The sequence below is a fragment of the Arvicanthis niloticus genome, chromosome 5, assembly GCF_011762505.2.
Source record: "Arvicanthis niloticus isolate mArvNil1 chromosome 5, mArvNil1.pat.X, whole genome shotgun sequence".
Taxonomy (NCBI): domain Eukaryota; kingdom Metazoa; phylum Chordata; class Mammalia; order Rodentia; family Muridae; genus Arvicanthis; species Arvicanthis niloticus.
Genome location: NC_047662.1, coordinates 101143248 through 101168339, shown reverse-complemented (window position 1 = coordinate 101168339; position 25092 = coordinate 101143248). Strand labels below are relative to the sequence as shown.

General features: G+C 38.4%; 1 protein-coding gene across 8 annotated transcripts in view; it reads left to right on the top strand.

Annotated features, from left to right (window-relative positions):
- Unc13b (unc-13 homolog B) overlaps positions 1 to 25092 on the top strand; it is a 214986-nt gene that overhangs the window by 90261 nt on the left and 99633 nt on the right. For 4 of the 8 annotated variants that reach the window (XM_076935123.1, XM_034504037.2, XM_034504036.2 and 1 more), the window contains exons 8-9: positions 17679 to 17714; positions 21545 to 21779. In XM_076935123.1, coding sequence (XP_076791238.1) covers positions 17679 to 17714; positions 21545 to 21779 — 271 coding nt within the window. The remainder of the gene's footprint in view (positions 1 to 17678; positions 17715 to 21544; positions 21780 to 25092) is intronic. The other 4 variants (XM_076935126.1, XM_076935124.1, XM_034504038.2 and 1 more) reach the window with 1 other exon arrangement.

Here is a 25092-nt window from a genome sequence, read left to right as displayed (position 1 = left end):
CCCTATACTACAAAAGGTTGGAGCATCCAATCTTCAGCCTTCTGGTCCAGGATCATCTGACAGACTTAGTGATGCAGAATTATTAAGGGCTGATTACTCTGTCTTGGCAGATATAATCAGTTGACTATTCTGCAAGTGTGTCCATTTCTGGACAGTGATTTGTCTGTAGATGGAAAGAGGCAATTCTTGCCTAGTGGCTGTCTCACTACAACTGGAGTAATTCCAAAGATGCTCAATTTCTTCTTGGAATCCAAGACAGGAAGCTGTCAGGAGCAGACAGGTCTCTAATCAAAATGAACGTTAATACAGAAATGTTTGTAACGTCAATTCTGTGGACTTCTGATGTTTTGAAAACCAATTATCCATGTAAGGCAATCTGGACTGTTGTCTGTTAACTCCTCTCAGCTATTTCTAAATAAAATATAGAAAACACCCTAACAATAAACTCAAAGCCATGAATTTGCTATAGGCCCTTAACTCACAGTCTAACCATCTCAAATCAATTAAAAAAGCTAAAGAAGGGCTGGGTCTAGGCCTTGTATTCCTAAATGTGTTATACAGGCACAACGCCTATGAGAGTAACAATATTCATCTCACTTTATATCAATAAGAAGCTCGTACCAATGAAAACCTTAAATTTGAAATCAAAGTAAATTTTGTACCATTTAAGAAATTATAACTTCATTTTAATAACAATTATACATATTTCTACCAATAGGTTGTGGCTATGCAATACATCCTAGCTAATCCTCCCTGTTCCAACAGAAACACTACTTTTTCCTAGAAAGATAGTCCAATATTAACCACCTTAGTCTGTGAGCCCAGGGAATAGGGGTGCCGATTCTTCATTAACTTCTTCAAGCTGATTGTGGGCGTTGAGATATTAGAAGAGGGGTGGGGGGGAAGAGTAAATTGATAAGCCTCTGATGCTGTGTCTTCACTACATCCAGCTGGAATTCCAGGACATCAGAGGTTTGAGCAGGTCTTCTCAGCTTGCTTGATGAGTAGATACACCAAGGCTGTGTATTCTGCAATATACAATTCTCAAAAGAAATTTTAGTATCAAGATAATTTTTTGTTTGAATTCTGGAATCTAGTCTTCTGGCATCCTGCCTCTATCATGTCTAATTCATATAATTCTGGGAGTTTCTATGAGGGTGTGCTCCCACCATCCTCTCATTCCCGCCTCCCTGCTCTTGAAATTCCCCAACACTAGGGAATTCAAACTTTCAGGTACCAAGGCTGTCCACTTACACTGATGCCTGGCAAGGCCACCCTCAACTATCTATACAGGTGGAGCCATGAGTCCCACCCTTTGTGTTCTCGGGCTGGAGATTTTAGAATGGCTACTCCAGCTTGTTTTTTAGGACTATTTGCTTGAAAAATTGTTTTCTAGCCTTTTACTCTAAGGTAAAGTCTGTCTTTGTCAACGAGGTGGGTTTCCTGTATGCAGCAAAATGCTGGGTCCTGTTTACGTATCCAGTCCATTAGCCTATGTCTTTTTTTTGTTTTGTTTTGTTTTTTCAATTAAAAAATCTCTATAATTAACTTCAAAAATATCATGAAATACACTTTATACTTAGGAAAACAATGAGAGGATGTTTCAAATGTCAATCCAATCATAATACAATCTTATCCACATAGTAGTGTCTCCACTTCTTGCATTAATGCAACAGTAGCTTATGTCTTTTAATTGGGGAATTGAGCCCATTGATGTTAAGAGATATTAAGGAACAGTGATTGTTGCTTCCTGTTATTTTTGTTATTAGAGGTGAAATTATCTTTGTACAGTTATCTTCTTTTGGATTTGTTGGAAGAGGATTACTTTCTTGCTCTTTCTAGGGTATAATTTCCCTCCTTGTATTGGAGCTTTCCTGCTATTATCCTTTGTAATGCTGGGTTTGTAGAAAGATATTGTGTATATTTGGTTGTGTTGTGGAATATCTTGTTTTCTCCATCTATGGTAATTGAGAGTTTTGCTGGGTATAGTAGCCTGGGCTGTCATTTGTGTTCTCTTAGGGTCTGTATGACATCTGTCCAGCATCTTCTAGCTTTTATAGTATGTGGTGAGAAGTCTGGTGTAATTCTGATAGGTCTGCCTTTATATGTTACTTGGCCTTTTCCCCTTACTGCATTTAATATTCTTTCTTTGTTTTGTGCACTTGGTGTTTTGATTATTATGTGACGGGAGGTATTTCTTTTCTGGTCTGGTCTATTTGGTGTTCTATAGGCTTGTATGTTTATGGGCATCTTGTTCTTTAGATTAGGGAAGTTTTCTTCTATAATTTTGTTGAAGATATTTATTGGCCCTTTAAGTTGGGAATCTTCACTCTCATCTATACCTATTATCCTTAGGTTTGGTCTTCTCATTGTGTCCTGGATTTCCTGGATGTTTTGTGTTAAGAACTTTTTGCAATTTGTGTTTTCTTTGACAGTTGTGTCAATATTTTCTATGGTATCTTCTGCACCTGAGATTCTCTCTTCTATGTCTTGTATTCTGTTGGTGATACTTATGTCTATGACTCCTGATTTCTTTCCTAGGTTTTCTATCTCCAGGGTAGTCTCCCTTTGTGATTTCTTGATTGTTTCTACTTCCATTTTTATGTCCTGGATGGTTTTGTTCAATTCCTTTACTTGTTTGGTTTAGTTCTCTTGTAATTCTTTAAGGGATTTTTGTGTTTCCTCTTTAAGGGCTTCTACCTGTTTACCTGTGTTCTCCCCAAATTCTTTGAGAGTGTTATTTATGTCCTTCTTAAAGTCCTCTATCATCATCATTAGAAGTGATTTTAAATCTGAGTCTTGCTTTCTTGGTGATATGGGGAATTCAGGACTTTCTTGTGTGGGAGAACTAGGTTCTAATGATGCCAAGTACCCTGGGTTGCTGATGCTGATGTTCTTGCACTTGCCTTTTGCCATCCAGATCTCCTTAGTGCTACCTGCCCTGTCTCTGACTGGAGCCCGTTTTTCCTATTATCTTGGTTGTATCAGAATTGTGGGTGTTACTACTGGAGTAAGAGCTGGGACCCAACGTCTGTTCAGTGCTCAGGCCCAGACAGGAAAGAACCAGTGCTCCTGGCCAGGAGTGACTTCCTGGGTCCTTCTGGGTCCCAGTTACTCCCTGTTTGGGGCGGGTGTTGCTGTCTGCTTACCTAAGATACTGCCTGGGTTAGAGCACCTGGGAGCTCCACTTCCTCTGGGTTCTGTGAGATTGGGGGCAGAGCTGCCGCCTGGGATCTGCTCAGTGCTTGGTCCCAGACTGGAAGGAACCTACTACATTTATTTTTAATTTTGTGTTTGTATGTGTGTCTGTGTGAAGGCTTGTACATGTGTGAATGCAGTTGCTTATGGAGTCCAGAACAGAGTGTCAGATACCTTGTTGCAGGAATTATGAGCAGTTGTAAACTGCCCCATGTTTGTACTGGAAGCTGATCTCAGGACTTCTACAAAAACAATACGTGCTCTTAGTTGCTGAGCTATCTCTCCAGCCCCCAAATCTGTATTTTAAACAAGAACCTTGACTAATTCTCATTAAAACAAATGTTCTTGAGTTTAATAATCTACTTTATTTGTTTGATTTGTTCTTCAGCATAGGATTTCTATGCCTAATATGGGAGAAGCCCAAAGACAGAGCCTGTAAGTCTCAGCTCTGAGTTATGCTTGGTTGTACATGCCTATAATCCCAGCACTTGGGAGACTGATTCAGGACAATTAGGGGTTTAAGATCATCTTCTAGTACAAAGTGAGTTTGAAGCCAGACTGGATTACCCAAGAATCTAGCTCAAAACATACAAGCAAACATACAGACGTTAATCTGATGTTCGGAGTTTGCAACCTGTGTAGATAGGATAGATCAAGTGAAGGCCAACAATGAAATAATAAGACTTTAAGACAAGCATTACAAAAACCACATATACTGAGATAGAATTTATATATGAAAGATGAACTCGTTTTAATAATGTAGTTTGATTAATTTAAAGTCATACTGCTTAGTTGAGCACTTTCCTGTTGGGGCACATGAGTGATGCCCCAAATGCAGGGCAAATGTTTAACTTGTTTTGTTAAAAGCTGCAATAATGAATATTCTATTAAAAGGTACAAGAAAGCTCAGCAGTACCTGATCCCTTCCTGTGTCCCCATGTCACTGTCAGTAAGGTCAGTGTCTTTAATTTGTGTTAGATGATATCGATGTCCTACTGTGGAAAAAACACAATTTGATTAGTTTAGTTTTGACTTCTAGTGACACACCATAATGAATATGAAAACTTCTCATCTGTTTCTCCATGCTCTCGCCATCTCCTGACAATATTACCGGCTTCCTGTCACTGTAGATTTGGGATTCTATATTTTCTGTTGTTTCTAACTTTTTTGAAAATAGATTCTTCTTTCATACAATACATCCTCACCATAGTTTCCTCCTAGCTGCCTCCTCCCCCAGCAACTTCTGTCTCTCCCAGATTCAAGCCTCCTCCATTTCCCCTCAGAAAAGAGCAGGTCTCCAAGAGACAGCAGACAGACAGGCCAAAACAAGATACAGTGAGACAAGGCTAAAGCTCTTATATTGAGGCTGGGTAAAGTAACCCAATAGGTAGGAAAAAGTCTTAAGAACAGGTAAAAGAGTCAAAGCTATATCCACTCTCACTGTTAGGAGTCTCGCAAGAGCATCAAGCTAATAGCCATAGCATATGCAGAGGACCTGGTGCTGACCATGCAGGCTCTGTGCTTGCTGCTTCAGTCTCTGTGAACCCATATGGCCCCTGATTTGTTGATTAGGGTGGGCCATGTTCTCTTGATGTCCCGCATCCCCTCTGACTCCTACAGTCATTTCCCCTTCTCTTCTTTGGGGCTTCCCTATCTCCAAGGGGAGGGACCCAATGAAGACCTCCAATTTAGAATCTGTCTAATCTCTAATGGCTGTGGGTCTCTGGACCTGCTCCTATCTGCTACTGGAGGAAGTCTCTCTGATGATGCCTGGACAAGGCACCGATCTATAAGTATAGGAATCATTTCATTGATTTTTTAAATTTTAGTTACATTTTTATTCTGCCCGAGTGTTTATGTACCATGTGTGTGCTGTACCCACAGGGGCCAGAAGGGATATTGGATCTTCTGGAACTAGAGCTACAGGAAGTTGTAAGACACTTTATGTGAATTCCGTAATAAGAGGCAGTGCTTTTATAAATGCTGAATCATCTCTTCAGTCCTAAAAAAATTTCTTTTGAGGCAAGTTTTTCAGTGTGTAGTCTAGGATGTCATCTGACTCACAGTCTTCCTACTTTAGCTAGCATTACAGGTATGTGCTACCACACCTGGCTGTTCTAGAGTTTTATGTAGGTATAACCACACAGTGTGCCCTCTTTCTGTGTCTGTTACACAGTGTGCATTCTTTCTGTGTCCAGCTTTCATTGAATGTAAGCATTCTGAGATTCAACTTTTTTTTTTTGAGACAGGTTTTCTCTGTGTTACCTTGGTTGTTCTCATACTTGCTCTATAGACCAGGCTGGCCTAAACTCACAGAGATCCATCTGCCTCTGCCTCTCAAGAGCTCAGGTTAAAGGCATGCGCCATCACTGCTGGGCTGAGATTCAACCTTCTATCTAGTATGCTGGTATTGTTCCTTTTCATTGCTTAGTAGTTTTCTGGTTACACCATACTTTGCTTATCTGTTCAACGATTGATACATATTCAGTCACATATTTTCTTTTGGTTAAAAGCCTAGAGATAGAATGGCTGGGTCACATGGGTGGTAGCTATAGATGTAAGTATAACTTTTAAAAGAGTTGTCAGCTTTTATTTTGTTAATAGAAACATTGGACTGGAGTTACTGAGCAGTATGTAAGAAGAATTAAATGAGTTTGAGGGTAACAGTTGTTGAAGGAGTATTGGGGAAAGCGTATTATTTCCCATAGTAGATTCATATGTGATATTTCAATATGTGGCCATGAGAAGTAAGTATTAACCATTACCTTTAATGAATATGAAAACAAGTAGAGAGACAGTTCTAGTCTAAGGTGTTGTAGGCAGTTAACTGCACCGAGCCCAGGTTTGTCTGGTTGCAAAACTAGAATACTTTGCTTGACACAAAGAGCAGAAGTATGCTTCCTTTAGAAGGGACCACATGGAAGAAGTCAGGCTATTGCTGGTCCCACCTCTGAGTTTGGCAAGCGAGAGGACTGAGATAGCACCTATCTCTGAGGAACTAAAACATGGGAGACTAAAGTTTTGGGAGACTGAGCTCCACTGAGATTTTATATTTATTTGGCTTGAAAGTCATGGAGAGAAATACTGAATAGCCTGTTATAAATTATTAACAGGGTAATATGTGGCTAGAAGTGAGACTACTTTTTCTAAATCTAGTTGTATGCTAAGTAGGTTGAGTGGGACAGTGATTAGAAGCCTGCAGGTCTAGCAAAGTATCTGTAATAAATCAGGTACAAAGTTATATGGGAGATATACAAAGTCTTCATAGGGACATTCAGACGTCTGAGGAGGGCTAAGGGGAAGGAGACGCCAGCTAAATTTCCTAAACATTGACAAATGAGACATCAGAAGAGGAAGTAAAAGTAAAAAAGGAGTTTTAGGAATGGGTCTGTGGTTTCTGGTTTTGCATTGTTGGGAATTAAGCAGTTTTAGATTTTAAGGTACACTTGCTAATGATTCTATATCAGAGAGCTTTTAACATTATAAACACAATATTATCAGCGAGGAATTGTGTTCTGATTTATGTATTTATTTCTTTGTTTCTGGTTTATGACAAAGGGCTCTCAGTCTCTTAGAATGTCCTGGGAATTAGGAATATCTTATTCTAAGGAGGGCCTCCAGGTGGCTCCTGGCTGGGGAATTGGTCATCAAAAAGACTAAGCTATGTCAAAGAGCTTAGAAACTTTTGCCACAGCATGCTTTAGGGGACTGGAGATTGAACTTACTGGTTATTTATTTATGATGGAGCCCTTATAAAAATCCTTAAACTATATATAGATTTGGAGAACCTCACCATTGGTACAAACATCCACATATTGGGAGGGTGATGTAATACTCAGGACCCCCTGAGATCTTGTCTTAAATATTAATTCATCTGGCTGTTCATTTGTATACTTTATAACATTCTTCATTAAAACTGGTGTAATAAGTAATGTCTGCCCTGTTTTCTTTAGTCATCCTGGCAAATAAAGCTAAACCAGGGATTGTGACAGTCCCAGTGTCTACCTGATTTGTTGAAAGCATGTGCCTGGGACTTACGATTTATGTCTGAGGTGGGCAGAAGTTTTGTGAATTGGCTTTACCTGAGGAATCTGATGTTGTATTCAACTGGATTGTATCAAATTTGAATCAAGTTATAGGACACCAGTTTATATCTGCTAGAGATTTGCTTGGCATGTGACAACAATATTCCTCATTTTGGCTAGAGAAATCTTATGTGTTATAACTATGCTTTTAGTTCAAGAAATGTTCAGTGTTGTATTGAGTATGAAAGCAGCAAAAATGGTATGACTTTTCCAGTCTTTTAGAGTGCCAGCTAGTTTACAAGACTGTAACAAGTGCCACTGAACCAGGGAGGGATAGACTCTCTGTTAAACATGTGAGCAGAAAAGATTTGAGGCTCTCCAGAAGGGATAACATTACCATGTTAATTAAAATAGTTATTTTTATGCACACTTGGGTTGTGTGAATGTCCAGTGAAGAGAATGTTACTAATTTGATTCTGTAGTACATCTGGTTATTGTCTTTTGTTGCTTGTTTTCTCTTTGGCATTTTGTGATAGGTAATAGCTTTTCTTCTCGGCACACATTTGGCATTTTACTGGATAAATTGTGGAAACTTTTGATGCCTCTTTCTTCCATTACATCCACATCAGCGTCTGCCTTTGGTGACTGCACATGGGATGGATAGATACCCAGGTGGAGCAGTCTCTGAATGGCCTCTCCTCCAGTTTCTGTCCTACGCTGTGTTACCAAATTTGCTCCCATGAGTATTTTGTTACTCCTTACAAGAAGGACCGAGGCATCCACACTTGGTCTTCTTCCTTCTTCATGAGCTTCATGTGGTCTGTGAGTTGTATCTTGGTTATTTTGAGCTTTTGGGCTAATATCCACTTGTCACTGAGTGCATACCATGTGTGTTCTTTTGTGTCTGGGTTACCTCACTAAGGATGATATCTTCTAGTTCCATCCATTTGCCTAAGAATTTCATGAATTCGTTGTTTTTAATAGCTGAGTAATACTCCATTGTGTAAATGTACCATATTTTCTGTATCCATTCCTCTGTTGAAGAACATCTGGGTTCTTTCTAGCTTCTGGCTATTATAAATAAGGCTGCTATGAACATAGTGGAGCATGTGTCCTTGTTACATGCGTCTTCTCAGGTAATGCTATGTGCAATTTTCTGAGGAACCACCAAACTGATTTCCAGAGTGGTTATACCAGCTTTCAACCCCACCAACAATGGAGGAGTGTTCCTCTTTCTCCACATCCTTGCCAGCATCTACTATCACCTCAGTTTTTGATTTTAGCCATTCTGACTGGTGTGAGGTAGAATATCAGGGTTGCTTTGATTTACATTTCCCTGATGACTAAGGATGTTGAACATTTCTTTAGGTGCTTCTTGGCCATTTGAGTTTCCTCAGTTGAGAATTCTTTGTTTAGCTCTGTACCCCATTTTTTAATAGGGTTATTTGGTTGTCTGGAGTCTAATTTCTTGAGTTCTTTGTATATCTTGGAAATTAGCCTTCTATCGGATGTAGGATTGGTAAAGATCTTTTCCCAATCTGTTGGTTGCCGTTTTGTCTTATTGACAGTGTCCTTTACCTTACAGAAGCTTTGTAATTGTATGAGGTCCCATTTGCCAATTCTTGATCTTAGAGCATAAGCCATTGGTGTTCTGTTCAGGAACTTTTACCCTGTGTGCCCAAGTTATTCAAGGCTCTTCCCCACCTTCTCTTCTATTAGTTTCAGTGTATCTGGTTTTATGTGAAAGTCCTTTTTCCACTTGGACTTGAGCTTTGTACAAGGAGTTGAGAATAGATCAATTTGCATTCTTCTACATGCTGACCTCCATTTGAACCATCACCATTTGCTGAAAAAGCTGTCCTTTTTCCACTGGATGGTTTTAGCTCCTTTGTCAAAGATCAAGTGACCATAGGTGTGTGGGCTTATTTCTTGGTCTTCAGTTCTATTCCATTGATCTTCCTGCCTGTCTCTGTACCATGCGGTTTTTATTACTATTGCCCTGTAGTACAGTTTGAGGTCAGGGATGGTGATTCCCCCAGAAGTTCTTTTATTGTTGAGAATAGTTCTCGCTATCCTGGGTTTTTGTTATTCCAAATGAATTTGAGAATTTCTCTTTCTAACTCTGTGAAGAATTGAGTTGGGATTTTAATGGGGATTGCATTGAATCTGTAGATTGCTTTTGGCAAGATGGCCATTTTTTCTAAATTAATCCTGCCAATCCAGGAGCATGGGAGATCTTTCCATCTTCTGAGATCTTCTTTGATTTCTTTCTTCAGAGACTTGAAGTTCTTATCATACAGATCTTTCACTTGCTTGGTTAGATTCACACCTAGGTATTTTATATTATGTGTGACTATTGTGAAGGGTGTTGTTTCCGTAATTTCTTTCTCAGCCTGTTTATCCTTTGAGTAGAGGAAGGCTACTGATTTGTTTGAATTGAACTTATATCCAACCACTTTGCTGAAGTGCTTTATCAGGTTTAGGAGTTTTCTGGTGGAAGTTTTGGGGTCACTTAAGTATACTATTATATCCTCTGCAAATAGTGGTATTTTGACTTCTTCCTTTCCTATTTGTATCCCTTTCATTTCCTTTTGTTGTCTAATTGCTCTAGCTAGGACTTCCAGTACTATATTGAATAGGTAGGGTGAGAGTGGGCAGCCTTGTCTAGTCCCTGATTTTAGTGGGATTGCTTCCAGTTTTTCTCCATTTAGTTTGATGTTGGCTACTGGCTTGCTGTATATTGCTTTTACTATGTTTCGGTATGGGCCTCTAATTCCTGATCTTTCCAAGGCTTTTACCATGAATGGATGTTAAATTTTTTCAAATGCTTTCTCAGCATCTAGTGAGATGACCATGTGCTTTTTTTCCTTTGAGTTTGCTTATATAGTGGATTATGTTGATGGATTTCCGGATATTGAACCAACCCTGCACTCCTGGGATAAAGCCTACTTGATCATGGTGGATGATGGTTATGATGTGTTCTTGGATTTGGTTTGCCAGCATTTCATTGAATATTTTTGCATCAATATTCATAAGGGAGATTGGTCTGGAGTTTTCTTTCTTTCTTGTGTCCTTTTGTGGTTTATTTATGAGTGTAATTGTGGCTTCATAGAACGAATTGGGTAGTGTTCCTTCTCTTTCCATTTTGTGGAATAGTTTTAAGAGAATTGATATTAGGTCTTCCTTGAAGGTCTGATAGAATTCTGTACTAAAATGATCTGGTACTGGGCTTTTTTTGGTGGGGAGACTTTTAATGACTGCTGCTATTTCTTTAGTGGTTATGGGACTGTTTCGATGGTTTATCTGCTCCTTATTTAACTTTGGTACCTGGTATCTGTCTAGAAAAATTTCCATTTCATCCAGATTTTCCAGTTTTGTTGAGCATAGCCTTTTGTAGTAGGAGCTGATGATTTTTTAAAATCAGATATTTTATTTACATTTCAGATGTTATCCCCTTTCCCTATTCCTCCACCCAGAAACCCCCTATCCTATCCCCTTTCCTCCTGCTTCTATGAGGATGTGCCCCCACCCACCCACCTCCCCACCCTTAATTCTCCCACACTGCGGCATCCAACCTTCAGAGGACCAAGGGTCACCTCTCCCATCCTCCCCTACTTATACAGCTGGAACCATGGGTCCTGATGATATTTTGAAATTCCTCAGTTTCTGTTGTTTTATCTCTCTTTTCAGTTCTGATTTTATTAATTTGGATACTGTCTCTGTGCCCTCTGGTTAGTTTGGCTAAGGTTTTATCTATTTTGTTGATTTTTCTCAAAGAACCAGCTCCTGGTTTTGTTGATACATTGTATAGTTCTTTCTGTTTCTACTTGGTTGATTTCAGCCCTGAGTTTGATTATTTCCTGCAGTCTACTCCTCTTGGGTTTATTTGCTTCTTTTTGTTTTAGAGCTTTCAGGTGTGCTGTCAAGTTGCTAGTGTATGCTCTCTCAAGTTTCTTTTTGTAGCCACTTAGAGCTATGAGTTTTCCTCTTAGCATTGCTTTCATTGTGTCCCATAAGTTTTGGTATGATGAGCCTTCGTTTTCATTAAATTCTAAAAAGTATCTTTAATTTCTTTCTTTATTTCTTTCTTGACCAAGTCATCATAGAGTAGAGCATTGTTCAGTTTCCACGTGTATGTGGGCTTTCTATTGTTTTTGTTATTATTGAAGACCAGCCTTAGTCCATGGTGGTCTGATAGGATGCAAGGGATTATTTCAATCTTTTTGTATCTGTTGAGGCCTGTTTTGTGACCAATTATATGGTCTATTGTGGAGAAGGTACCATGAGATGCTGAAAAAGTTATATTCTTTTGTTTTAGGATGAAATGTTTGTAGATATCTGTTAAATCCATTTGGTTTATAACTTTTGTTAGTTTCACTGTGTCTCTATTTAGTTTCTGTTTCCATGATCTGTCCATTGCTGAGAGTGGGGTGTTGAAATCCCCCACTATTACTGTGTGAGATGCAATGTGTACTTTGAGCTTTAGTAAAGTTTCTTTTATGTATGTGGGTGCCCTTGTATTTGGACCATAGATGTTCAGAATTGAGAGTTCACCTTGGTAGATTTTTTTCTTTGACAAGTATGAAGTGTCCTTTTTTATCTTTTTTGATAACTTTTGGTTGGAAGTTGATTCTATTCAATATTAGAATAGCTACTCCAGCTTGTTTCTTAGGACCATTTGCTTGGAAACTTGTTTTCCAGCCTTTTACTCTGAGGTAGTGTCTGTCTTTGTCACTGAGGTGCGTTTCTTGTATTCAGCAAAATGCTGGGTCCTGTTTACATGTCCAATCTGTTAGTCTATGTCTTTTTATTGGGGAATTGAGGTCATTGATGTTAAGAGATAGTAAGAAAAAATGATCGTTGCTTCTTGTTACTTTTTTTTAAATTAGAGGTAGAATTATGTTTGGGTAGCTGTCTTCTTTGGGGCTTGTTGGAAGATTACTTTCTTGCTTTTTCTAGGTTGTAGTTTCCCTCCTTGTGTTGGGTTTTCCATCTATTATTCTTTGTAGGGCTGGATTTGTGGAAAGATACTGTGTAAATTTGAGTTTTGTTATGGAATATCTTGGTTTCTCCATCTCTAGTGATTGAGAGTTTTGCTGGGTATAGTAGTCTGGGCTGGCATTCGTGTTCTTTTGAGTTCTATATGATATCAGTCCAAGATCTTCTGGCTTTTACAGTCTCTAGTAAGAAGTCTGGTGTAATTCTCATAAGTCTGCCTTTATATGTTACTTGACCTTTTAATATTTTTCTTTGTTTTGTGCACTTGATGTTTTGATTATTATGTGACAGGAAGAATTTATTTTCTGGTCTAGTCTATTTGGAGTTCTGTAGGCTTCTTGTATGTTCATGGGCATCTCTTTCTTTAGGTTAGGAAAGTTTTCCTACAATTTTGTTGAAGATATTTACTGACTCTTTAAGATGGGAATTTTTACTCTCATCTGTACCTATTATCCTTAGGTTTGATCTTCTCATTGTGTCCTGGATTTCCTGGATGTTTTGGGTTAGTGGCTTTTTGAATTTTGCATTTTCTTTGTCAGCTGTGTCAATGTTTTCCATGGTATCTTCTGCACATGAGATTCTCTCTTCTATCTCTTGTATTCTGTTGGTGATACTTGTGTCTATGACTCCTGATCTCTTTCCTAGGTTTTCTTTCTCCAGGGTAGTCTTCCTTTGAGGTTTCTTTATTGTTTCTACTTCCATTTTAAGATCCTGAATGGTTTTGTTTAATTCTTTCACATGTTTGGCTGTGTTTTCTTGCAATTCTTTAAGGGATTTTTGTGTTTCCTCTTTAAGGGCTTCTACTTGTTTACCTATGTTCTCCTGTATTTTTTTAAGGGAGTTATTTATGTCCTTCTTAAAGTCCTCTATCATCATCATGAGAAGTGATTTTAAATCTGAATCCTGCTTTTCCTGTGTGATGGGGTGTCCAGGATTTTCTATGGTAGGAGAACTGGGCTCTGATGATGCCAGATAACTTTGGTTTCTGCTGCTTATGTTCTTGCGCTTGCCTTTCGCCATCTGGTTAACTCTAGTGCTACCTGTACTCACTGTCTCTGACTAGAGCCTGTCTTTCCAGTTATCTTGCTTGTGTCAGAACTCCTTAGAGTCCAGCTGTCTCTGTGATCCTGAGCTCCTGAGCTCCTGGGACTCAGGCTGCCTCTGGGATCCTGAAATCCTGCTGCTCTGAGTGCAGTGCTTCCTCTAGGATGGAATCTTCCTCTAGGTGGAGTCTTCAGGGAGCAGACAATCTAGGAGACTCCCTTAGCCAAAAGGACCAGGCAAGGAGTGGAGGGGGAGTGGTATTCCAGAGGGCAGGGTTTGGGTGTGTGATGGGTCCTGAGTGCTCCAGGCTCCCAGCTGCAGCTCTGGAGTGTAGGGTTGTGGGGGAGGGTCTTTTTAGGATGGGTCGGGATATGGCTCATCTCTGGTTTCTTGACAACAGTCTTGCTTCGTATCCCAGGCTGGCCTTGAATTTGTGACCCTTCTCAGTGCTGAAATTACAGGTTGTACTAGCATGACTAGCAGTCCATTTGTTCATTTGCTCTTTCTGTCTGAAAGTTAAGCACATGTTAATTAAGTGCTCTACTTCTGAGATACAGCCGCAGCTGTCCTTTTTAGTCTTAATTTGCAATCTGTCTCAGTGTTTTTATATACATTTTTGTTTTTATTCACCCATTTATAAGTATTTGTTTGAGTTTCTGCTTTAAAAATAGTAATTATTATTAAATGTTATTTAATAAAATTTAATTTTATTTCATGACTTTAATAAAATTAAATAAATATCATTAAACATCAAATAAGACTAATAACTATTATTGTCTGTGTGCATGTGTGTGTGAGGCAGAGACTGTGCTTACTATGGAGTATATGTAGAGGATAGCTTTTCAGGGGTTAACCATCTTTTTCCATCTTTTTTTTAAGGCAGGGCATCTTGTCTGCTGTACATCTCAGCTTTGAGCTGACTCTCCTGTCTTCTTCACATTTTATTTTGCCATAGGAGTGCTGGGATTACAGATCCCAGCCAGCATATCTGACTTTTGTGTGAGTTCCAGGCATCAAACTCAAGTCCTCAGGCTGGAATAGCAATTGCTGGGATCCTTGTCGCCTGAGCTTCTGCTTTTCATTAGGTGTTATTTAGACACGATATAACAGAGGAACAAAATATAAACAGCCATTTCTTCTTTGGAATTTAATTCTAAAAACATCAAAATCTCTTCTCCCCATCTCTTTTCTGAGTGTTCTTGTCAGATACCTAGCTGTGTATTGAACAAAACTCAATTAATGTATCCAATAGCTACACCAGAGTTAATATGTCTAATTTTCAGTTACTCATATCCGTCATCCCGACCTTCTGTTATTGTACTACTTCTCAGTGATTAATGTTACATTCATCTATTAGCTCAAGCTAAAAAAGCTTGCTATTGAATTACTCATCAAACCTGATTGATTTTTACCTTCAAAATGTCTCCTGGATCTATCCATGTCTTCCCGTTCTCTCTGTGACTTAGTTTAGGCTGTTGACGAGTGTGTGCATCAGCTTCCCTTGCAGCCCCATTGGCTACACTGCACCACAGTTCTCTTGATGAAATAGAACATTGGATCCTATTTCATTTCTCTTAAAAGACACAATAGTTCTGTATGGCCTTCCAGATAACTCCATATTCTAAATATTACTTGATTCCTAAATACTACTGAAGGTGCCCTGTGATTGGATGCTTTCACAGTAAAACTATTCTTAATTATTGTCCTATTAACTAGTGAGATTTGTTTTGGGGGTGGGGACAGAAACTTCCTTGATTAAAGTAGTATTATTTCTGTTACAATGATATTGGGCTGAAGTAGTGAGAATAGAGACTGGATTATTATAGCTTTTGAGAAGTGGGGCATGCTCCATCCCCCTCAGGTTTAGGATGGTGCTGATAGCTGGGATCAGATTATATATTCAATTTCTTTATGTAATAGGTACATAATTAAGTAGAAGAAACTATGTTCTGTTTTGGAGTGCTCAAGGAGGAAGCTGTGTCTACAGGGAGAGCTGCCTTTGTGCTCAGAGTTAGTGAGAAACAGCCTTATCGCTTGCCTGGAGCAATTTATGATTTTTTTAAAAATTTTTCTTTTAAAAAGAAACAAGGTAATTAACCCTCTAGCAGTTGCCATGACAACAGTACTATAGCCTGGGAGAATTTTCTTTTTATCCCCTACCCATGACTAGGCAATAAACTCAATTATAAAAAAATTTAAATGGCACACCAAACCATGAACCATCATACCTGAGCATGATTTTACATGAGTAAACACAGACATACATGCCAGGGAAGAAAGGGGTTATAAGTGATCAGCTAAACAGCCTGTGACTCAGCAGTTGTTATGTTTGCTCAGCATTCAGGTGAGGCGAACCAGCTGAGCCATCAGCTGATGCCCCCAGAATTTTGGGTGTTACTTTCAAGATAGCCACATGCCCCAAAATCTGAGTCTTCTGGACCAGACATTGAATCTTCCTTGTAGATCTTAGCTCTGCCAGGGAGCACAGGTCAAGGAGTTGTTTCCTTTCTGTCACCCATTTATTAGGAACCTATAAGAAAAGCAAAAACCTGACAACCTGATAACCATCAAATGATAGCTACTGATCAAATTCAGGGTCTCCTCACTTGCTGTGGGCTTCCTTACCTAATCCTTATGACACAGAGGGACTTGTGTTGTTTTTCTCATATTACAGATGAGGAAGTATCTGCAGTGATGTTTCCAAGACCATATTGTTAGTAGATAATAAAGCCAGGAGAATTGAGCTTTAGCTTAAAGCTTATGTTCCTAATCAGGAAGTTAAGTTATTTCCCTTTTCCTAGGATTAACTGCTCATCTTTATCTAGTTTTTTGTTCCAAATTCGGTTTGAGTATAGGAAAGGATTTCAAATTAACTCTTTTTTTTTTTTTTTTTTTTTTTTACTTTTTGCTTTGAAAGTGGATAGAATGAAACTTTTATCTTAAAATACAATTAGAGCATAATTATGCCAATTTGTACCAGTGAGGTACAAGATAGTCCTAATACCCAGTCCATCATTTTGTTGACTAACCAGAACCTCTGTCATCTCTCCTAACTAAAACACTTAGTTCTGAACCTGGCTATTTCCTTGGCTTTAGGATGAATGTCAGCTGACGACCATACACTCAAATCTTTTCTCTCAAGGTAAATAGCCAGGATTGGCTATGAGGCTATAAGTTTTCAACCCCGTCAGAAATTCAGAATGACTGAGTTAACTATAATCATGGGAAGCACAAAGCATAGCTTCTAAAACTTAGCCAATTTATAGAGACCTCTGAACACCTGGACACTCCCTCTACTACAAATTGTATTTTGAGAGAAAAGTTTCATTTTAACAGGAAGGGTGATATGTCGGAGGAACTAAGGTGGGAGGAGTACTGAGAGGAAGAGAAGGAGTAAGAAGAGGAGGAGGAGAAGAAGGAGGGGAGAAGCTAGGTGATGAGAGAGAGAAAGGGGGGAGACAGGGAGGCAGATGTTCATGTATCTCCACCAGTCAAAGATAGTTGATATATCTAGGTTGGATAGTGGGTGACACCTCTGATTGAGCAATACCAAACTTATAAAGCCTTTGATTAACATTTTTTTTTAAAAAATGTATAAGTTCAAAAAGGAAAAGGGGCATGGGATAGGGGTTTTCTAAGGGGGGGGAATGGGGAAAGGGGATGGCATCTGAAGTATAAATAAAATATCCAATAAAAAATGGGGAAAAAAACCAAAAAAAAAAAAAAAAAAAAAAAAAAAAAAAAAAAAAAAAAAAGAAAGTGGATAGAAAATGGTTTTATTTCAGATTTTGTATGTTGATAATCTTAATTAAGATGCTATATGTAATTCAGAAAAAGCGCTTTTCTCTGAAAATTCAATATGCTAGGGTATTTTTTCAATATATTAGAAAATTAGAGGGTAAGTTTTTAAGAGATAGACATTGTTCTGCCCCACTTTTAAACCATCCTCTCTAGAGAGTAGCAAGAGTGGATCTCAGATGGATGATCACCCGTTTGCACATGTTAAGATGGTCGAGTTTCTTATGATATCTTTGACAGGCCCAAGCTTAGAGAGTATGGACTCATGGAAGTGCTTCTTTGAGACAGGAGATTAAGATTTTATTTTGACTAAGTAAAGACATTTGAGCTCCTAAATGATGATTTTCTGAGAGACCTAGAAGGGAGTTTGAGCGCAGCAAATCAGCAGTCTTGTTCTGTAGTAAGCAGCAAAGAGCCAGAGTAGTGTGTAAGTTTGCCTCATGTGTTTTAGAAGGTAGATAATCTGTAATGTAAAGCTTGTGGCCCACCAACAGAGTAGGCAGAATGATAAGGCATGTAAGGATCGGTGGGAGGGAGAAATGAGTTTTTATTTTTAATTCCTACTAAAATTATATCTGTCATACTTCTTTTGCTTCTTCTTTGTGGTTTTCTTAGGTCACTGGACCTATTTGGGCTGGGGAGAGCATCAGAGTACGTAAGCATTTCAATTCCTTATCATTTTCCAGACTTTTTCTTTGTGTGTGTGTGTGTATACACATGCCTGACTGTGTGTTGCATATGAACATGCATGTATTGTGGGAGTATGGAGGTCAGAGGCTAACCTGTAGGAGTTGGTTCTTTCCTTCCAGCATGTAGTTTTCAAGGATTGAACTCAGGTAGGTCATCAGGTGCTGTACCCACTGATTCATCTTGCCAGCCCAGTTTATTTTTTTCCCTTTTAATGTTTTCTCTCTCAGCTATGAAGCTAGATATTCATGCATATCAGTACATGTAATTCAGTTCTCTTCTCTTATTTAAATGATGGCAGGGTAGGGTAGGGAGGAGGAGACAAACGAGGAGAAGAGAAGAGAGGAGAGTGATTTTGAATGAGAATTAAACAACAAAGTTGCAGATAATAGGACTACTGAGATATTTCCTAGGCATAGTGGTGCTATCAGCCTTTGGTGTTGGCACTGTTGGTCTCCTGACATAGGACTGCTTTGACCAGAAGAAGGTTTATTCAGAGCTGAACTAGAGACAGGATTACTGCTGTGCATTTAGTGTGGCTGTGTGATGGTAAAGCTGGGAAGATCTGCAGCATGCACTCATGTTTCTGGTTTGTTGGTGTAGCCACATGTCATCTTAGGGAAAGAGAGACAGCAGCCACGGTTTGACTTTTCCTTGAAGCATCCTACCTACACTAGAATCCACCTTTGTTCTTGAGGTTGGTGAGCAGGCAGCCAGTTTTTTTCTAGTAGAATGTTCCTCTCTGGGCTGACTTTGTCCATTGGACAGTGGCACCAATCAATGGATGGTCCCAGTTATATGGTCATTGTCATTGGAATGTCTAAGTACTTCCTGTGGCTTGTATCCTGCTAGAGAACGGCTCCAAACAGCCTGAGAAAGATCAGAAATGTTAAGATTCTCAAGCTGAAAAAATAAGTCACAAATAATACATATCAGTTCTCTTTTATTTCTTCTCTGGCCAGCAAGTTCTAGTGGTATTCAGGATTTAAGAGGACTACATTCCAGAGAGGAGCAGTGTTCAGTATTTCATTCAGTTTTCTTGAGTGTTTCCTGTGAGGTTGGAAGGCCATCCTGCCACAGGTTAAATTATCTTGCCTAGGCTACATTTATTTTCTATTATTGCCTTTCATGTACATGCTGAGTGAAGTACCAAATTTTTCTTAGAATATACATATTCTAGAACATGAGTGTACACACAGATATATTAATTATACTATCTTTCTTATTTGAACTCTGGCAGATGTTCCCTTCTCCCTCCACTTTTACCTACTGAAAAGCTGTGGTTCTTTGAAGCCATGTCCCTAAAGTTTTTCTTCCTTCCCCATCAGGAAGTGAACTTTCTTTCCTTTCAAGCCCTTTCAAGGCCTTACTCTGTAGCCCTGGCTGGCTTGGAACTCTCTTATGTAGACCAGGCCTCAAACTTGTATAGTGCCTGGCTTATGGTGTTCTCATGTAGTAACTTCCTTGAGTAAAAATTCAGTATTTGACCCATATTTTCATTCTCCTGTTATGCCAACATGTATTCTAAATCTTCTGTGTTGTTTAGACTTATATGTGTAGGCATCCAGTATTTGAATGAGCAACTATTGCTGGCCTTTTAATTTTCCATCTTTCAAATAAATTTTACCAGGGGCTTTTCCATTTTTTTAAAAAAAGTATTTTTCTTTATTCCTTTTGAGACATGACCTCACTATGTAGCCCTGGCTGGCTTAGAATTCTCTTATATAGATCAGGCCTCAAACTTGGGCATGTGTCACCACACCTGGCTGTTTTATAATTTTTGTTTTTAAACTAGCTCCCAAGTCCCTTTGGCTGGGTGACAGTCAAACTTGCACTCAGCAATTGTTCTTTTTCTGTAAAGCTGTTTTCTTCTCTAGGTCACATGGCACTGAGTGGTAGGTCATAGAGGCTGTGCCCAACACACTAAATCATGTTTTATTCAAGTTGAAGGGTTTACCTTTCCCTTAATTTCTAATTCGCTTCAGTGCTCAAATGTGTTTCTTTCTTACTCATGTTATCTGTATACTAACATTGAAACCCTAGAGTCCTTTTCACTTCCTGCTTTTTCCTGAAGTTTAAAATTTTTTTTATCTCACTTCTTTTTATTGCTTATTTTATTTTCTTACATTTCAAATGTTATCCCCCTTCCCAGTTTCCCCTCCACAAGCACCTTATCCCATTTCCCTCCCCCCTGCTTTTATGAGGGGGCTTCCCCACCTTCCCATGTACTTCTGCCTCAAAGAGGACTGAAGGACCTAAAGGGGTTTGCAACCTCGTAGGAAGAACAGCAATATCAACCAACCATACCCCCCAGAGCTCCCAGAAACTTAACTTACCAACCAAAGAATACACATGGAGGGGCACCCATGGCTCCAGCTGCATATATAGATACAAAGGATTGCCTTATCTGGCATCAATGGGAGAGGAGGCCCTTGGTCCTGTGGAGGCTCGATGCCCCAGTATAGGGGAATCCTGAATTTTTTTAAAGCTTGATATCCTTGTTCCAACCCAAGATTAAGTTCTTCTGGCCAATACTTGACAGCTCACATTGCTCAGGCTGGTCTTGAACTTTCCATATAGATGGGGATGGCTTTGAATTCCTACCTCTTGCTTCTACCTTGCAAGGTCTGGAGTTATAGCTGTGTGTTTCATCAGTTCTTGTCTGTGTTTTTGTTTGTATGTTTGAGTTTATTGTGTCTTTGTCATCTCTGCTCTATGAACCAAACTAGGATTTTCTGCCCAAGTGTAAATTTGATCTTACAGTCTTTGGGAGATTTCCTCAGCCTACACTGCTACTGAGATTATCTTTCAACATTACTGCTATGAGATACCCATTATGTGCTAAAAGTATTGCCATTTGGGAATGGTGAATGTTTCTTTTCTTCACTGTGAGCCAAATAGGAACTTGGCAAAAAAGGATATGTGGGACCTTGTTAATCATACACATATGGGTATAGTATCAGATATGGCTTCTCTGTAATGTGGTTTACATACTGTTAGGTTCAATCCTTTCCAAACACAGTTTTTGTTTGTGAAGATGCTTTAGTTATCATTAAGAAAATGTAGCTAGTTGTTGCTGGTTTTAAAAGCAAAGCTAATTTGCTCTCTATTGCATTGTCAAATGAGAGTCTGGATATGTTTTCTGCTTCTCTCATTCCATGCTCAGGATAGGAATTCTGAGCACAGGGTGTAGACTCTGGATAGGAATTATTAAGGAAACTTGTCTTACAGCAAGACAGTTCTGTTGCTGTTCTTGAGCTGCACTTGGAGCCTTTGAATTGATACAAAAGCACTGACCACAGCTGTCCTGATTCTAGGTCCAGCTTCTGATATGCATGCTTATTTGGCTCAGTCCATGCACTTTAAAGGCTGTAAACTCCAGACAAACTTTAAATTAAAATTAAAATATATTTTCTTCTAAGACATGGAAAAGACATTTTCCCCTTTGCTCTTTCCCCTTTGATAATCACAGAGACCCAGAATCTCTGGGAGATATTTTTAAGCAGAGCTTAATTAGGTCATGCTAGCTAGAAAACTGGAAGCAGAATTCCAGAGAATTTTGCATTGGGAAAATGCAATTTAGATGTTCCTCTAAGAATCAACAGTAAAATGAAACTGTCATGTCCTTATCTCATGACAAGGAGACAAACCCTTTTGATGTCCCTGGACTTCTGTGCAGCTCAATTTTTACTCTTACTTTTAAGTTTCAGATGTATAGCTACCAAAGTTAGAAGCAGGAAACATTCTGAAAAATTACATAAAATGTGGGTGGTTGGTCTGTGTGTTTTCTGCAGCCTTTGAGGACCCTGACAGTGCCGTGGATGACCGGGACAGTGACTACCGCAGTGAGACCAGCAATAGTGCCCCGCCTCCTTACCACACGACCACTCAGCCCAACGCTTCTGTGCACCAGTTCCCTGTGCCGGTGCGACTGCCACAGCAGCTGTTTCTTCAAGGCAGTTCCCGTGACTCTTGCAATGACTCTATGCAGAGTTACGACCTTGATTATCCCGAGCGTCGGGCCCTCAGGTTGGTATTGATCCAGGTCCCATGATGGCAACTGACAGGCAGGATCCTGGTGATTTGATGGAGTTGTTAGTGGAAGTGTAGCAGTATGATGGGCCTTGGTCTCTTTCCCACACACTTATGTTTAGACATTTCCAGTAGCAGTACTTGTCTTTGTGAGCCTTTCAGTGAGGACACACCCACCTGGGTGAGTGGTTGAATAAAACCGCTCCTCCTACCTCATCTCTTCTCTGCAGCAGTAATTTTGACAGTTTACTAAGATTAGAACAAAGAAACGACCAGTATAACTGCTTGAATAGTCATTACTATTTATTTCCTTAGAAGTTCATAAGAAAACCGATATAATCTTATTACAGCACATTTGGGATTTTTGCTTGAACTTTAATTCATTTTACTAATTTCTTTAATGTACAATATTTATATGTTTAGATACATTTTAAGGTACAACAATATGGCATTCACTGAAGTATCTCCCACTACATGCATGGGTTTTCTCTATCTCATACCTTCCTGTCTCCTGGTTCCCTTTATACTGATATTTTTATGTGCCTTCCATAGACTAATCTCATATATTATAAGGAAAAAGGAAAAACTTATGTTTGTGCTCCTCTCTATTCCCCAGTATTCTTTTTTAAAGATTTATTTATTTATTTTATGTGAGTACACTGTTGCTATCTTTAAACACACCAAAAGAGGGCATCTGATCCCATTATAGATGGTTGTGAGCCACCATATAGTGGCTGGGAATTGAATTCTAGATCTTCAGAAGAGTAGTCAGTGCTCTTAACCACTGAACCATCTCTCCATCCCTATTACCCAGTATTTTAAAAAACTATTTTAACCTAAAATTTTGGGGAAATAATACAATGAATACTCATATTTTCGTTGCTTAGACTTAGTTGCATTAACACCTAGCCACATTTATTTGATTTCATTATCTCTAATATATTAATCTACATTAATCTTTTCCCTGACATTTTACAGTTAAGTTGCAGACATTATGTTATATCACTAGAAGGTACTTCAGCACATAACTTCTGAAAAGGGGACTTTATCTTATATAACTTTAGTGCGATGATAATACTAAGAAACTGTATAATACAATACAATGACATAATCTAATACACAATTAATGTCTCCACTTCTCCCAGTGGTTTTTGTGCACAGTTTTCTTTTAAAAAACATATTGCATTTTATTTTGAATTAAGGTCTCATGATAAAACCCAGGTTTATAGTTTCTACTTTTTAAAAATAAAAAGTAGTATTTTTAATTTTTAAGATATGATCAATCTAATTAAGAATCAAAAAGCATTATATTTGTTTTGCTATTTCTTTAGTCTCCTTTAATTTAGCAAAAAAATTTTTGCTGTGTTTTTCCTCTCACTGTATAAAACACTTTTTTTTTTTTTTTTTTTTTTTTTTAAAAAGAACCAAGGCTATCAGTTTTGAGAATGTTATTTAATTTGGTTTTATTTGATTATTTCTTTGTGTTTAGAATCAGTTTAAACATTTTTGACAGAGACACTAGATAAGATGATATTGTCTTCATAGTTCATTCAGAAAGTACATACTTTGTCTTTTTGTTAGGGACACTTTATTTGATATTCTGGTAAAGAAATCTATATTATATGCTATATTGTTCCCCAGTATAAAGATTCTCTTTCTCATTTATAACCAATTAATATCTGGGATTACATTAGTAGTGTATTTTCCCAACAATTTTTACCAATGATTTTTAACATTTGTTGATTCTTGCTTGAATCATTTATTTTATTGGTGAAAGATTAATTATTTTAAAAATACTTCCAATTTAACTGATAATTTTACCTTTTATAATTCACCAGATCATAGGGATGATCTTACCCTGCCCACCGCCATCTCACCAAATTGTTCATTGATGAATTTTTATTGGAATGTTAAAAGGCCATCTATCTGCTAGCCAATATTATGTTCTAGTTTACTGTCAGTATTAAAAGTATTTTCCATGAGGTTTTCTCATATAACAACCACAACATAATTGATATTCTGAATCTAAATAGAAATATATTAAGAATCATATGGAAGTTGGCAACTGTTCCTTAATGGTTTGTTGAATGAGTGCTTACGTTTATTGTTTGGTTCTGGTAGTACTGGGGATGGGAGTTTGTGCCTTGTGCATGTGAAGCCAGGCGTTCTGCTGCTGAACTATCTCCCAACACACTTTACACTCTTTATTGTTTTGTGACCTAGTGCATTTAATTAAAATTGCTTATGTGAACATAGGTGAGAAGTTAGTTAGAGGGATTTGGTAACTTACCAGCATTGCTGTTTATGTTTATTTATTTACTTACTTTAGGCTGCAGGTTTTTGGTATACTGCCTAGGCAAGCCTGGAATTCCTGAGTTCACCTGATCCTCCTGCTTCAGCATCTTGAGTAGCTGTGACTAACAGATAGCTGACACTGGCCTGAATGCATACATGTTTTATTCATTGATACTGGTTTATACTGGCCTTTTTAAAGGAAAATAATATCAAAATTTGTTTTACGTTTGGTCTTTCTTTACGTTTGGTCTGTGTGTGCAAGCATTAGGTGCAAAGTCCAGGACTGTACTAGCTGCACACTCTTCCAAACAAATTAACTTACCTAATCATTACGTTATCTTGCTTGTTTCCCTGGTTGTTGCTATAATAAATATCATTTACAAGAGCAATAATGGTATATTTTAAGTTACAAACTATTTCTCTAAAATTTTTCTATAACTTAAAATTTACTTGTATCAATATATGTAATGAGGTCTAAAAGTAACTCTCATTTCAAACATAGGAAATTTAAAAGGAGTTTTAAATAAATGTTTTAGATGACTTTATTTTTGGAGACAAAGTTGCAGTATGTAGCCTTGAGTGGCCTGGCTTAGGACTTGTTATATAGATTAGGCTAGGCTCACACTCGCAAACACTGGGATGTTTAATCATGTGCCCCCCACCCCCATGCCCAGCTAGTGTAGACATTTTTAAAAAGCTAATGTTTTGAAATGATTTTTCCTTTAGAAAGTTTGGAAGACTGGCTGGGGAGATGGTTCAGTGAGTGAAGCACTTGCCATACAGTGTAACAACCTGAGGTAATATCCTCAGAGCTAAGTAAGAATTGGATTCAGTAGCACAATGATAGTATAGTAACCCCAGTGTTTATCCCCACCAGGAGTTGAGAGGCAAAGACAGGAGATCAGAAACTCACAGTTCAGCAAGTCTGGCATAGACAACAGTGAAGAATAAGAGACTCTATTTCAGACTCTGACCTGCACATGTGTTCTGTGGCACCTGTGGACCCATATTCACA